Source organism: Aquarana catesbeiana, linkage group LG04, assembly GCF_042186555.1.
Source record: "Aquarana catesbeiana isolate 2022-GZ linkage group LG04, ASM4218655v1, whole genome shotgun sequence".
Classification (NCBI taxonomy): domain Eukaryota; kingdom Metazoa; phylum Chordata; class Amphibia; order Anura; family Ranidae; genus Aquarana; species Aquarana catesbeiana.
In genome coordinates, this window is record NC_133327.1 from 564,393,366 (window position 1) to 564,408,367 (window position 15,002).

The following is a 15,002-nucleotide window of genomic DNA, read 5'->3' on the forward strand; positions in this document are numbered from 1 at the left end:
TAGCGTTAAAAATAGCGCCTGCAATCCGCCCTCAAACAGCTGCAGCATTGTTTCCAGTGTGAAAGCCCGAGGGCTTTCACACTGGAGCGCTGCGCTGGCAGGACGTCAGGAAAAGTCCTGCCAGCAGCTTCTTTGGAACGGTGAAGGAGCGGTGTGTTTACCGCTCCTCCACCGCTGCTCCCCATTGAAATCAATGGGGCAACGATGGTATTCCACCGGCAAAATGCCGATATTGCGGGCGGTTTTAACCCTTTCTCGGCCGCTAGCGGGGGGTAAAAGCACCCCCTCTAGCGGCCGAAATGCGCCGCTAATGATGGTAAAACGCAGCTTAAAAGCGGCATTTTATCGCCGACGCTATGGGCGGCTCGGTGTGAAAGGGCTCTTAGTGGCTACACGTGTAAAACCACAATACAGTAGAAACTAATGCATTTTGGCTATGCAGCCTTCCTCATAGCATACCTGTATGCTATGAGGAAGGTTGCATAGCCAAAATGCACTAGCATCTACTGTATTGCAGTTTTATACATGTAGCCAATAATTGGATTTTTCCTACAGCTTACCTGTAAAATACATTTCTTGGAATACATCATGTGACACAGAGCAGCCATAATAATTACTATGTAGGTTATACGCCACCTATAGGTGAATGGACACTGGCAGATTAATCAAACAGGAAGTCCTCCCGCATATAACCCCTCCTACACAGGAAGTACCTCAGTTTTGTTGCAAAGCAATGAATATCCCAAAAAGAGGAGAGGGACCTCTGTGTCCCGTGATGTACTCCAAGAAGAAGATTTTGTTCAGGTAAGCTGTAGGAAAAATCTAATTTTCTTTATCGTACATCATGGGACACAGAGCAGCCATAATAATTACTATGTGGGATGTCCTAAAGCAATGCCCCTGAGGGGAGAGAGACACAATCACAGAAACTGCCACCTGAGAAGGACTTATTCTGCCACCTGTAATATACTGTGGCCAAAGCAGTATCCTCCTTGGCTTTGATATCCATTTGGTAAAATCCTGCGAATGTATGTAGCAAAGACCATGTAGTGGGCTTAAAAACTGGAGCCACTTAAGATGCCCCCACACACTTGGTAGCGACCCCTCTCACCAAAAAGGGGTGGGGATCTTGCCCTTTCAAGCCACAGGCTTGAATAATTAACTGGCGGATCCAATGAAAAAAAATAGTTAACTTGGATGCCTCCTACCCTTCCTGGGCCCTACTGGCAGCACAAACCAGGATTCCTGACCTGTGCTGACAATTCAAGTAAATCCTGACCACCTGAACTACCTCTAGAGTATGTAGCAATCTTACTCCTGAAAACTGAGGATTAGAAAAGAAGGCAAGACACTGTCCTGATTCAAGTGCAAACTAGAAACCACTCTAAGCAATAAAGATGGATGAGGACGAAACATCACCTTATCATGATGTAAGATGAAGAACGGCTCCTTGCATGAGAGAGCCGTCAGCTCTGACACTCCACCTTATTATAGGATTAACAATTGGTTCAAAAGGTGTCAAAAGGCACCAAAAGGTGACCTCTGCAAGGACACACAAGAGCAAATTTCCAAGGACACAAGAGTGGCTTGACAGGCAGAACTGTCTGCGTTACACCCTGTATGAAGTATGGTTCAAGAAGTAAGAAACAACAGCCTCTGACAAAAAATGGATGGGGCGAATCTGACCCCTAATTGTACTTAAGTCCAATCTCGTTTCCCCTACCGATTAGAGAAAGGAAAAAAAGACTCCCACTCACATATATCTGTGGGTGCCTCTATCTGGCTTCACCTCAGGCATAACATATTTCCAAGTCCTGTAATTGAAGCTCCCCGAAGCCAGTTTCCAGGCGCTCAACAGTGCGGAGACAACAGGACCAAAGACCATTAGGTCCAGCTGGACTGAAAGTGTCCAAGGCTATGTCAATGTACCAAGCCCTCCTGGGCTTATTTGGCTAACACTATTATCAATGTTACCACCTCAAAGATTCTGCAGTAGTTGAAACAGAGGGAAAGTGTCAATTAGGGAGCACTGGTCCTTAAGGTTTTACCAGTGCATCTACTCCTATTGCCAGTGGGACTCTTGTACCGGACACAACCTGTCCAACTTGTTGTAGAACTTGGAATCCAGTAGATCCACCTGCAGAGTTCCCCAACACTGGCAGATTGCCAAAAACTGCCTCAGGAAGCAGGGACCACATGGTCCCGGCATTAGTTGCTCATGACTGGAAACCCCCCTGTCTTTTCTCTATACCTGGCATATGTACTGGTGACAGAAACAGTACCTGTTCTGCCCACAACAGAATGTGGTTCACCTTCCTGAGCCACACAACTCCTGGTGCTGCCCTGGTGGTTATTATATGCCACTGTAGGGGAATTGTTGAATTGAATCTACGACCTGATCCGTTCAATAATCCAGAGCCAGGTATACTGGCCAAAAGTTTTAAGATATTGCAGGGCAGTTCTCTCTCCTGTGGAGACCAAGTCCACTGAACTGTAGTCACCTTCAAACCAACTGGAGAGACTAGCACTAGTGGTTATTATCTTCCAAACTCCTGAAAGGAAGAATTTCACCTTTTCCAGATTTCAAAACCATCAACCACCAATTTGAGCTCTGCAATGCCCTTGAGTCCTCCGACAACCCAATGCTTGGATCCTCATGTTTCAGACAGAAAAAAATATTCATCTACAAAAGACCTGGAGTAGGACTATACGTAGAAATGTATCGAAGGAGAAACTGGAACTGACTGCTTCCTGACAAAGATTATTGAGGTATATTAACCGATTCAGCTCCGGAAGATTTTACCCCCTTTCTGACCAGAGTACTTTTTGCGATTCGGCACTGTGTCGCTTTAACTGACAATTGCGTGGTCGTGCGATGTTGCACCCAAACAAAATTGACGTCCTTTTTTCCCCACAAATAGAGCTTTCTTTTGGTGGTATTTTATCACCTTTGCGGGTTTTATTTTTTGCACTATAAACAAAAAAACTTAGTCATTTTGGCGATCTCCGATTTTTATCGGGACTGCGACATTATGGCGGACACGTCGGACAATTTTGACACATTTTTGGGACCATTGGCATTTTTACAGCAATCAGTGCTATAAAAGTGCATTGATAACTGTAAAAATGTCACTGGCAGTGAAGGGGTTAACCACTGGGGGCGATCAAGGGGTTAATGTGTTCCCTATTGTGTGTTCTAACTGAAGGGGGGAGGGGACTGTGTAGGGGAGATGACAGATCGCTGTTCATACTCTGTCGGTTTTCCGTGTGCCCCGAGCGATCGGGGGAGCCTGGTGGTGATCAGCACTAGTGCGCGCCCCTAGTGGCCAAATCTAGAAGCGACGTAACGGCCGATGACGGCGATTCACACAGCTGAGCCATGTTAACCACTTGCTGGTCGGCAAGTGGTTAAGATTGGCACCCCCTTCGTTTTCAGCAAGTCCAGCACTGGGGCTGGGAGCTTTGAGAACCTTCAGAACTGTGGCCAGCCCAAAGAGCAGAGTCACAAAAAAAAAAAAAAGACGACTTTGCATTGCAATTGCAAAAGCCCTTAATGAGCCTGGTAAAAAGTGGCACATGAAGATATGCGTCATTGATGACTGTGGACCCCGAAATCTACCTCTACCGGTTGAGGTTTTTTTCTTTCTTCTTCTTTTTTAATAATGAGCCCATACCTTCTGCTCCAAGAGTCAAATGCAAGGCAAAAGTCTGGCAACTCAGTGGCAAACCCAGAAGGCCCAAAGAGGCGTAGCTAACCTACCAAGCTTCTGCCGGCTAAAGATGGAGCAAACCATCTCAGAGACGTCATCGTTTCTACTCCACAGCGAACAGGTGTATGCAGGCCGGCCGGCTGATTTTATACATGCTGTTTTATTTGTTTTTTTGGTAAGTGCGCTACTTTACTTATACAATAAATTGGTCAAACGGATTCACACTATGGTGGATGTATTTTTTATCTCCCTGGGTTTCCATTGCTGAGCTAATTATTATCGATGAGTCCCGGGTGATCCTTCCTCCATGCTGAGACAGATGGTGGTGTCCCCATTGAGTGGATTTCTGGCATAAGCTTCATTACAGCTTACCTCTGGTAATCATATATCTTCATAGGTGGTGGATTTTTCTCACAAGATGTCTTTATTCACTAAAGTCTTCAGTCACTATGGGTGGAATATATTGCAATAAGGACTGTTGATAACAGAAGTCACTTTTTTATCACGGACTTTGTTTTTTGATTTTTTGGTTTTTATTTTTTCAATTGCTTTTATTTTTTATATTTTATTTTTTATGTGGTTCATAGCACATTCTTTTGATTTTTCACATTGTGTTGATATTTGAGTTCATAATTTTCTATTTTGATCACTTTATATTTTTGAATTATTCAATAATGGTCTGTATTTAGCGCGGTTCTTTTATATATTGTATCTATTTAATTCTTTACCTGAGAATTAGAACTGCAGCTTGGAGGTGTAGGGAAGCGCAGTAATTCTTTATTATTTTCTAATCATCTCAGAGACTGCCCTAAAATATACTGGCCTCAAAACTCTCAAAACACAGCATCCTTACATGCCTCCCTCACACAGCTTACAGCATCTGGTATTCCCAGGCAGTTCCCATCCATATACTAACCAGGCTTGATCCTGCTTAGGCTTCGATCAACAGAGATCAGGCATGATCAAGGTTATGAGGCTGCAGCCCATCTGATGAAAAATGAATGCGTCAGGAAACGATGCAAGCAATGCCAAACACCACAGTGGCTTAGATGCACCTGACATCACTGTCCATCGGGAGATGAGGACACTGCCAGATCACTGAACCTGAGAGCAGTGCAACTGCCTCCACCCGCTGCCTCTCTTTTCTGGAACCATTTAACTGGTATAACATAGCAACTATATTAGCCAACCTAATACACAGTCCACCAAGAATGCAGGCCTAAAACAACATAGGTTTACCACTATGTAACCCCTTAAGTATGTAAGTATGCAGGTACCCAGGTATGCCGTTATGAAGGTACCTAAGTATGTCTGCAAACATGCAGATATACAAGTATTCTTGCCGTTCATGCATTTATGTATGCAGTTCAAGGCAAATAAGCACATATGTATGTATCCCAAAGCAAATAAGCACATATATATGTAGTCCTAGGCAAATAAGCACATATGAATGTAGTCCTAGGCAAATAAGCACATATGCAAACTAGAGTTTGACCAATATATCGGCCGATATTTGGCTTTTTTTACTTAATCGGCATCGGCCGATTGTGCTGATAAAAAAAGCCGATAACTTCAGCGGGACTTGCAAATGACTTCTGTAATAGAAGTCAATGCAAGTTTCCTGTAGTTATCTGTGGAGAGGATTCTCTCTTCCCTGGGCAGCCTGCCAAGTCTGATAAGAAGATACATTGTATCTTTTCAGGTTGTTTTATCAATGAGCTGAACTCCATGTGTAGAAGCTCTCAGTTTAACCATTTAAAGACTAAATCTTTTCTGACACTTGTTGCTTACAAGTAAAAATCCTGTATATTCTGCTAGAAAATCACTTAGAACCCCCAAACATTATATATATATTTTTTTAGCAGAGACTCTAGGGAATAAAATAGCGGTTGTTGCAATATTTTATGTCACACGGTATTTGCGCAGCGGTCTTTCAAACGCAATTTTTTAAAAAAAAATACACTAATGAAATAAAAAAAAAAAAAAATAAGCAGTAAAGTTAGCCCATTTTTTTTCGTCCAAAAGTTTTGATTACCTGTTTTTGTGTATTTAATATTTAAGATATCGTTATTTTTTTTTTAAATCTAAATTCTACATACAAGTGAACTGATTGGAGGTTTGTTTTGTTTCATAAATGTTTAAATGTAAAAAATGTTCTGTATTACTTAAGGCTGCTTTCACACTGGAGCGGGCATGCGTTGACGGTAAAACGCTGTTAGTTTTAGCGGCGCTTTACCGTCATTTTAGCGGCGCTATTCGGCTGCTAGCGGGGCGCTTATAACCCAGCTAGCGGCTGAGGAAGGGGTTAAATGCGCCCCTGAAGCGCTGCTGCCGAAACGCTTTGCAGGCCCTTCGGCAGCGGTGCGCATTCATTTCAATGGGCAGGAGTGGTGGAGGAGCGGTATACACCGCTCCAAAGATGCCGCTTGCAGGACTTTTTTTAAACATCCTGCCAGCGCATCGCCTCAGTGTGAAAGCTCTCGGGCTTTTACACTGAGACTGCAGGGGAGCCGTTTTGCAGGCACTTTACTATTTTTAGCCCAAAAGCGCCTGAAAAACGCCCCAGTGTGAAAGGGGTCTAACTGTTAGATTTTATGAGATGAAGGGGGAAGAAAAAAAAAAAAATCGGCCTAATATATCGGCCCAAAAAAATCGGCATCTTATATCGGCCATCGGCCACCGCGATTTCTAAATATCGGCATCGGCCAGAGAAAAACCCATATCGGTCGACCTCTAATGTAAACAGTGTAATGTAAATAAGCACATACGTATACAGTTTAATGCAACTAAGCATATATGTATGCAGTCCAAACTAAGTATATACACGTATATGATTCTTAATAGGACCCTCCAGACCTCCAAGTATGCTCCAAGAGCACATGTATCACATCAGTGACCACCACCTTACAGACACTGGCAAAAAAACTGAGGTACTTCCTGTGTAGGAGGGGTTATATAGGGGAGGACTTCCTGTTTGATTGATCTGCCAGTGTCCATTCACCTCTAGGTTGCGTATAACCCTCATAGTAATTATTATGGCTGCTCTGTGTACAGTGATGTAAAATAAAGAAAAAGGATTTACTTTGCAAAAGGACTCTGAGTTGCCAGCCTTTACATAATTAAGAAAAAACTCTCAGACTTTAGAACCACTTCAGAACCATGTAAGATAAGAAAACCATGTGAAGCAACGCACCAGCATCTGCCAAAAAACCCATGAAATTAGCAGTTTTCTTTAACCAATGAGTTATTTTTTTTTTTTAGAATAGAAAATTAATATCATACCTGTATTAGACCGTTTTTTTGAGGACTTAAGACTCCGGCACCTTCCACTGACAGAACTACTGTTTTCACTCATAGAGTCTTGTGCAGAGGAACCACTTCCTGTGGCTTCACTGTCCCTCATCATGCTTTCATAACCACTGCTGCCTCCACTGTGGTAAAACAGGGCTGTTTTGCCCATTGCAGGTGGCAACTCCCCACTAAGCACACTGCTGTTATCACTTCCATGACCACTGCTGCAACGGTGGGGTTTTCGTGGGGGAGTAATTTTACTGTATGGGGAGGGCAGTGTGTGTACAGTGGGCTTCTCTGCATGGTGAGTTACACGTTCATCTGAGTCTGAATTTCCACGTGAATGCACACTTCGACCACCTGTGCTTCCCTGGAGTAGCTCTGAGATCCTGCCATTAACAGCTCTTAGAGGTAGCTTGGAAGCAAGCCCAGAGCCTCTGTTTCTGCTAAGAGATTGTGTAGACCAAGACATATTTTTACCATTTGGAGGTAGGCTTGAACTTCTTCCAACAGATTGAGGGAGTGACTTGGTTGAGAAGCTGAGTGTTTTGGTTGCAGATGCTGAAAGGCTACGAGCTTTAGGACTAGCAAGTAGTAGTTTGCTTACTGCTGATATTTTTGAAGGGCTACATTTAGGTGAAGTACCAGCAGACTGTGGGGTGTTAGTTGGAGATGACATCACATTTCGATTTAAACTTCTCCCAGATCTTGGCAATGTGCTATCTTTACTAAAGACCATTCTGGAACTGACTGATGAAAGACTTCCAGCTCTTTCTAAAGACAGACATTCATAATGACTTCCACTGGATGCCCCTAATGAGTTTGCCCTACTAGCCAACTGCTCAAGTTTGGCACTAAATAACTTGCTACTACTGTTGCTTCTGGTGTCCATGCTAAATCCAGACAATTTTCCACTAAGTTCATCTGGAAGACTAGGAAGGGAAGAGAGAGATTGTTTTGAAGGGCTGCTTGCAGCGTGCTGGGGACTTGCTCTATTCCGATGATCTAGGCTTGACTTCCTCACTGGAGGCAGGGGTGGAATTCCTTTGGGACGAGTGAGAACACAATGTTTGGGGGATGCAACTCTTCTTTCTAAAGTAGATCTGGATGTTTGTAGTGAAGGGACAGAATTGATCTCTGCATCTTGTTCCTCCAGCTTATACAATCTTTCTAAACCTCTAGGGAGGCTACCGGTCAGTGAATAGTCAGTTACATGGGTGAGACTTTGTGTTGAAAATGTCATTTCACATCCATCTACAATTCTTCTAAGGTTCTCAGAGATTGGTGAGAGAATTGTTTCTCCACTGCTGCTGCTCAATCTGTCTTGGGTATTTTGTTTTTTATGCACATCATGGTCAGTTACACAATTAGCAACTTCAGGCATTTGTCCTTCATCTGTTGAATTAATGTTTTCCCCCTTAATACCATCTTCACGTTTTAGCCATGGATCATCAAATACAGCTTTCACTTTATAATCAACATCATTGTTTTTTACAGAGTACGCAGACTTGTCAGGTAGATTTAATCTTTGCAGGGATTCATTAGTCTCTTGAGTTTTAAAGGGACTCACTGCAATGCAGGGGTAAACGGTGATGTTTGTTTTCATTGGAACATAGTTTTCACAGCTACCAAGAGTTGAAGTGTTTGATATAGTAACTGTGGTTTTCCCTACTGCAGAAATTGTGCAGCCCTTTATAGGGGATACATTATTCTGTACAGTTTCTGCCATTTCAGACTGAATGAGCACATTGTCCACTCCCGGCTTCTGTCTGTTTGAACACATCACACTGATATTCTGCAAAGCGCTTGTAAATTCTGAAATAGGAGGGTCAGCCATTGCTTCTCCATGGCCATAACATGCTTGAGCAATAAAACTGTGGCATGATTGTTCTCCATCACTACCTGTGCTCATTTCACTCAACCAGGAACTGATGGAAGACCGTCTGCTACTCCCTTCCTGACATTTCTCATCTGTTCCAGACTTAGGAAGGGGTAAGAACTGTGTAATGCTGACCTCAGAAACTGGTGCAGAATTAGAATAGCATTCTAGGTCCTCACTTATGCTACTTATAATACTTACAGGTCTTGACCCAGAAGCTAAAGCCTGCACTGAACAATCACTGTTAAAACTGATTATACTTGTAGGGCGGCCATTGTTCAGGACTCCACTAATTGTTAACTCTTCAACTAATGTGAAAACCAACTCATCCTCTCCATTCAGCTCTAGAGGTTGTTGCACGGTGACCATGGTTGTACTGATGACTTCCTTTTTGGAATCTTCAGAACCATATGTCTGTTGATCTTCAAGTGCACACTCTGCAGAAAAGCTACTTGAATTAGACAGAGATCTCTTCATAATTTGTGGACTCATTCCTACAGGAGGAGTTCGAATTTCTGGTTGTGGGAGAGATTCTAAAAGTGATCCTGCATCTTTATTTAGAGGGGGTGCTGAAGTTGGTAAGACACCCTTCTGTGTATAAACTTTACACCTTTGGGAAGGAGAGTGGGGCGGCTTGTATTCTGAAGTCTTAGCTAAACTGGCTATTCCTAGTCTTGGTGATCCCATTGATCTTGGTTTTCCTTCTACAAATCCACAACTGTTGAGGCTTTCCCTGCTTCCTTGCAAACTGGAATTCTGAACAATCTGGGATGATCCAGTGTGCAGTGCACAACTACCCGTAACACTCCTAGGAGATAATGGTGTAGATGTGTCAGTGACATGCCCGGCGGGAATGGGTGAGTGGTTTCTTTGCGTTTTGTATGCTGTTCCAGTATTATTTTCTCTCACCTCCTTGTCGGACTTTATACTTTCACAAATGCTTTCTTCAATATTTTCATCTATTAGGTTTTTTGGTTGAGCCACTGGACACAAACCTTTCGCTGTTTGCTCTCCACTATACTGTGCAGGAACCTCTTCAAAAGGGAAACTATTTATTTCCTCACTACCATCTATACAGTCCAATCTTTCCTGTAGTTCTGCAAAAGTATTGCACTTTAAACAATCCCTTTCTGGCTTGCTAGGAGCTACTTCATGTACTTCCTCTACCTTTGCCTCATTCTTTGTCTTCTGCAAAACTGGAACTATTGGAACAAAGTCTGGTGGTCCCTCATTATCTGTGAGCTCTTTGTCAGATAAAGCTGTTCCATTGGGACCAACATAAATAACTGTATCACATGACTGTTCACTGCTTGAAGAGTAATCTGGGTCACTGGATAAACTAAGCAGGGGGAAATCAGGATCAACTACATTTCTTGAATGGAACGGTCTCAACTGAGTTGGCCTGCGCATTCGGCCTTCTTCACAGGAACTCTCTCCTCCAGATGAACTTGAAGTATACTGTAAAATAGGGATTCCACATACATGATAATTATATTACCTGAAAACATACTGATCTTCATATTTATAAACATCCTTATTGCTACATTGGTAAACAGGTATTTAACTGCTTTTATTAGCTCATAATTTGATGGAACCAGACCTTTAAAAAGTTATCTATAACATAATCTACTAATGTTGCACTCATTAAGACCTGTAAAAATGTATCTATACATGCATATGCACTTGAGAAAGTTCAAGTATGAATATCAGTTCTAAAGTAAAATGATTTCTTATAGAAATAAATCTATACATGCGTATACACTTGAGAAAGTTCAAGTATGAATATCTGTTCTAAAATAAATAATTTCATATACAGATGTATCATCAATGTCACAATTCTGGGTCACTTAAACATACTTTTAGTGCTTCTAGCAAAAGTTAATGCAGACGTGTCCTAGATCATGAAGTCATGGGGCTGAAAATGGAAGAAGCCGTTTTAATTTAGCTGTGTGATATCTGCAACTGCAACAAATATTTTACAATCTATTGTGCACAGCAAGAATATAACCTAGCCTAATTCTAGGTCTACTGTATAGTCCTTCAATCTACCTTACACATGATAACAAATGACGCCAATCTCATACAAACCAAAACCTTGACTGTCTACCCAATCTGTTACGTTAATGAACACTTCCTCCCACATATTTATCTTAATAGTGGCCACTGATTTATCCCACAAGTCCTTACCTTGGTTTTCTTTTTCTTCATTCTCAGCACTCGGGAAGCAATCTGGATAGTGGACAACGTCTCAGCGTAGTTTCCTGCAGCAGCTGAAATGTGAGCTATCATTGTTGTGCGGCAGTTCATGTTCCCCAGGGACTCCCGAAGAAGCATTGTGAGCTTGCTCTCTCTACAGAAACAAAATGAATTAAGGCTGCATTAGTGAAACATGTTTCACTTGTACTGTCATGATATGACTTCAGAGCCCTGAAGTTTTTTCCTTTTTCCTAATGGCATGCTAATCAGCTTCATGCTGCAGACACACATGGCACCCCATCTAAGGGATGAGAAATATAAAGGACAGGTCAATTAGGGTTTTTTTTTTTTTTAATAAAATGGAATCAATTCCTGACCATATGACTTGATACTGTATCTTACCGCTGTAAAAAAAAAAACTACTAGCAACTCAACTCTTAGTGTAATTTATTGCTGGCAGCTTTGCTTTATAAAGCAGGTTACTTAGCCAATATTTTATGTTTTGACACACAATTTTTTCATTTTATTAACCACTTCAGCCCGGACCATTTGGCTGGCTAAAGACCAGAACGTTTTTTGCGATTCGGCACTGCGTTGCTTTAACTGACAATTGCACGGTCGTGCGACGTGGCTCCCAAACAAACTTGACGTCCTTTTTTCCCAACAAATAGAGCTTTCTTTTGGTGGTATTTGATCATTTCCCAAAAATATATAAAAAAACATTTTTTTTCCTCAGTTTAGGCCGATACGTATTCTTTTACATATTTTTGGTAACAAAAAATCGCAATAAGTGTTTATTGATTGGTTTGTGCAAAAATTATAGCGTCTACAAAATAGGGGATAGTTTTATGGCATTTTTATTAATATTTTTTTTTTTCACTAGTAATGGGGGTGATCTGCGATCTTTATTGTGACTGCGACATTATGGCGGACAGACCGGACACTTTTGCCGCTATTTTGGGACCATTCATATTTATACAGCGATCAGTGCGATTAAAAATGCATTGGTTACTGTGTAAATGTGACTGGCAGTGAAGGGGTTAACCACTAGGGGGCATTGCAGGGGTTAAGTGTCTCCTAGGGAGTGATTCTAACTGTGGGGGGATGGGCTACGTGTGATGCAACACTGATCACCTCTCCCGATCACAGGGAGCTGTGATCAGTGTCCTGTCACTAGGAATAATGGGGAAATGCTTGTTTACATCAGCATTTCCCCGTTCCTCCTCTCCGTGAGTCGATCACGGGTATCCCCGCCGACATCGAGTCCGCGGGACCCGCGATCACACTCACAGAGCTCGCGGTGGGCGCACGCACGCCTGCGATGCCGTGTCTTAAAGGGCAACATACAGGTACGTTAATCTGCCTGTACGTGCCCTTCTGCTGATGTATATCGACGTGAGCCGGTCGGCAAGGGGATAATGTACATTACTGATATCTGATATCTGTATGATATCTGTATCTGCCATTGTCAACCCTTCAGATCCTTTTTTTTTCACCTTGCATTAGAAAACTAACAGTTGGAGACTGATTGTGTGCTGTAGGTAACATACATGTCTTATTTTTTTATAGCTCAGTCTTTTTTCTTAAAGTGATTGTATTTTTTTTAATATACCAAACATGCTTAGAGTTGCAGAGAGTGGCCATGATCCTTCTATTCTGAGGTCCCTGCTGGCACTCCTGGCTACTCCTCTTCTCAATGGTAGCACACCTATGGGCTTCCTGCTTCCTATGGTGACAAACCTGTGTGGTTGATCCTGAGCTGCATTGCCTGGGTCCATAGACACAGACAGCACGGATCAGTCCCACCCTCTGCTCCCTCGTCACTGGATTTAGCTGACAGCAGTGGGAGCCAATGCCTCCCACTGCCTCAGCAAAGCCTATGAGTCTGGGGAGAGCTACTACAGATGGGCACAGCGCTAAATTGAGTGAGGGCTCAGGTAAGTATAAGGGGGGTGAGGGGGCGATACAGGTACTTGAACATTTTTTACGCTAATGTAAGGATAAAAAAAGTTTAGGCTTCAGAACCACTTTAAATACTGTACATGAGTTGTTTAAGAAAGATGTGTTTAAGGCATTCACTTTATGTGCTATAATTACCTAATACCCAATTACACAGCAACATAAAGTAGCACCTGAGCTTATTTGGGGTCTCAGTTCAAAATCTGTCTATGTTACACTGAAATGGGGCCCATTCACACTTTGCATAAGCACATGCACACTAAAGTAGTATTAAACCATAGGCATGTTAGCTTAACACATTAAGCACAGTAAAAAAAAAATCTTTCCCAGTATACTATTTGTTAAAATTCTTACCCCCCTCCAGTTTACACCTTTCAATGCTACTGGCTCCTTTGCTCTCAATACTGCTTCCCTGAACTTCTAATCTTCACATTAAAGTTTTTACAGTACACAGTGCAGTCTCCATCCAGTTTGTTGACTTGGAGAAGGGGGTGGGGGGAGGTAGGGAGGAGCAGAGGAGTACCTTGGCATCCTAGGCTAAGGGGTTGTGTGTTTCTATTGATGCACACAGTGTAGGGAGACACAACTCTAGTCCCTGCATGCAAATGTGGCTCCATAGGATGGTACAAGAGAAAAGGAGACTAAAACAGGAAACTTGGGGCAGCAGTTTACTATAATCTGTTCAAATGCGAAATGAAGATGCTGCAACAGGAACATTCTTGCCTGCTTTTATACTGTAGGTGAGAAGTGTATTACTGAACTGTACCACAGCCCAGCCTATTTCTGTTTCACATGGAGAGCAATGCAGTTCATCATGGCAAAATGAGCTGCTTATTTCTGATTGCCTCCTCTTCCTTATGCAATTTACCCACACCATGAGGAAGTAAGGTGTTGTCTACTGAAATCCTTCATGTATCTGGATGAAACAAAATGATATGTTTAAACCAAGAATGCAGGATCTTTATTTGGATGCCGAAATTTATCTGCCTGGTGTCTATTAATGAAAAATATTTTTGAGCACCTAGATTTTATCAGACAATAGGAAGTGGAGCAGGCACAAATAGGGAGAAGTTTTTTTTTTTTAAATAACATCTATAATTGCACCTACAGTCAGGTCCATAAATATTGGGAAATCAACACAATTCTAATCTTTTTGGCTCTATACACCACCACAATGGATTTGAAATGAAACAAACAAGATGTGCTTTAACTGCAGACTTTCAGCTTTAATTTGAGGGTATTTACATCCAAATCGGGTGAACGGTGTAGGAATTACAACAGTTTGTATATGTGCCTCCCACTTTTTAAGGGACCAAAAGTAATGGGACATTTGGCTGCTCAGCTGTTCCATGGCCAGGTGTGTGTTATTCCCTCATTATCCCATTTACAAGGAGCAGATAAAAGGTCCAGAGTTCATTTCAAGTGTGCTATTTGCATTTGGAATCTGTTGCTGTCAACTCTCAATATGAGATCCAAAGAGCTGTCACTATCAGTGAAGCAAGCCATCATTAGGCTGAAAAAACAAAACAAACCCATCAGAGAGATAGCAAAAACATTAGGTGTGGCCAAATCAACTGTTTGGAACATCCTTAAAAAGAAAGAACGCACCGGTGAGCTCAGCAACACCAAAAGACCCGGAAGACCACGGAAAACAACTGTGGTGGATGACCAAAGAATTCTTTCCCTGGTGAAGAAAACACCCTTCACAACAGTTGGCCAGATCAAGAACAGTCTCCAGGAGGTAGGTGTATGTGTGTCAAAGTCAACAATCAAGAGAAGACTTCACTAGAGTGAATACAGAGGATTAACTACAAGATGTAAACCATTGGTGAGCCTCAAAAATAGGAAGGCCAGATTAGAGTTTGCCAAACAACATCTAAAAAAGCCTTCACGGTTCTGGAACAACATCCTATGGACAGATGAGACCAAGATCAACTTGTACCAGAGTGATGGGAAGAGAAGAGTAT

At 42.2% G+C, this 15,002-nt stretch overlaps 1 protein-coding gene across 1 annotated transcript in view; it reads right to left on the minus strand.

Moving 5' to 3' along the window:
* KIF26B (kinesin family member 26B) overlaps positions 1-15,002 on the minus strand; it is a 570,886-nt gene that overhangs the window by 34,858 nt on the left and 521,026 nt on the right. Inside the window, exons 11-12 of the mRNA XM_073628022.1 lie at positions 11,068-11,230; positions 6,993-10,338 (exon numbers count right to left, since the gene is read on the minus strand). Of these exons, the coding sequence (XP_073484123.1) occupies positions 6,993-10,338; positions 11,068-11,230 (3,509 nt within the window). The remainder of the gene's footprint in view (positions 1-6,992; positions 10,339-11,067; positions 11,231-15,002) is intronic.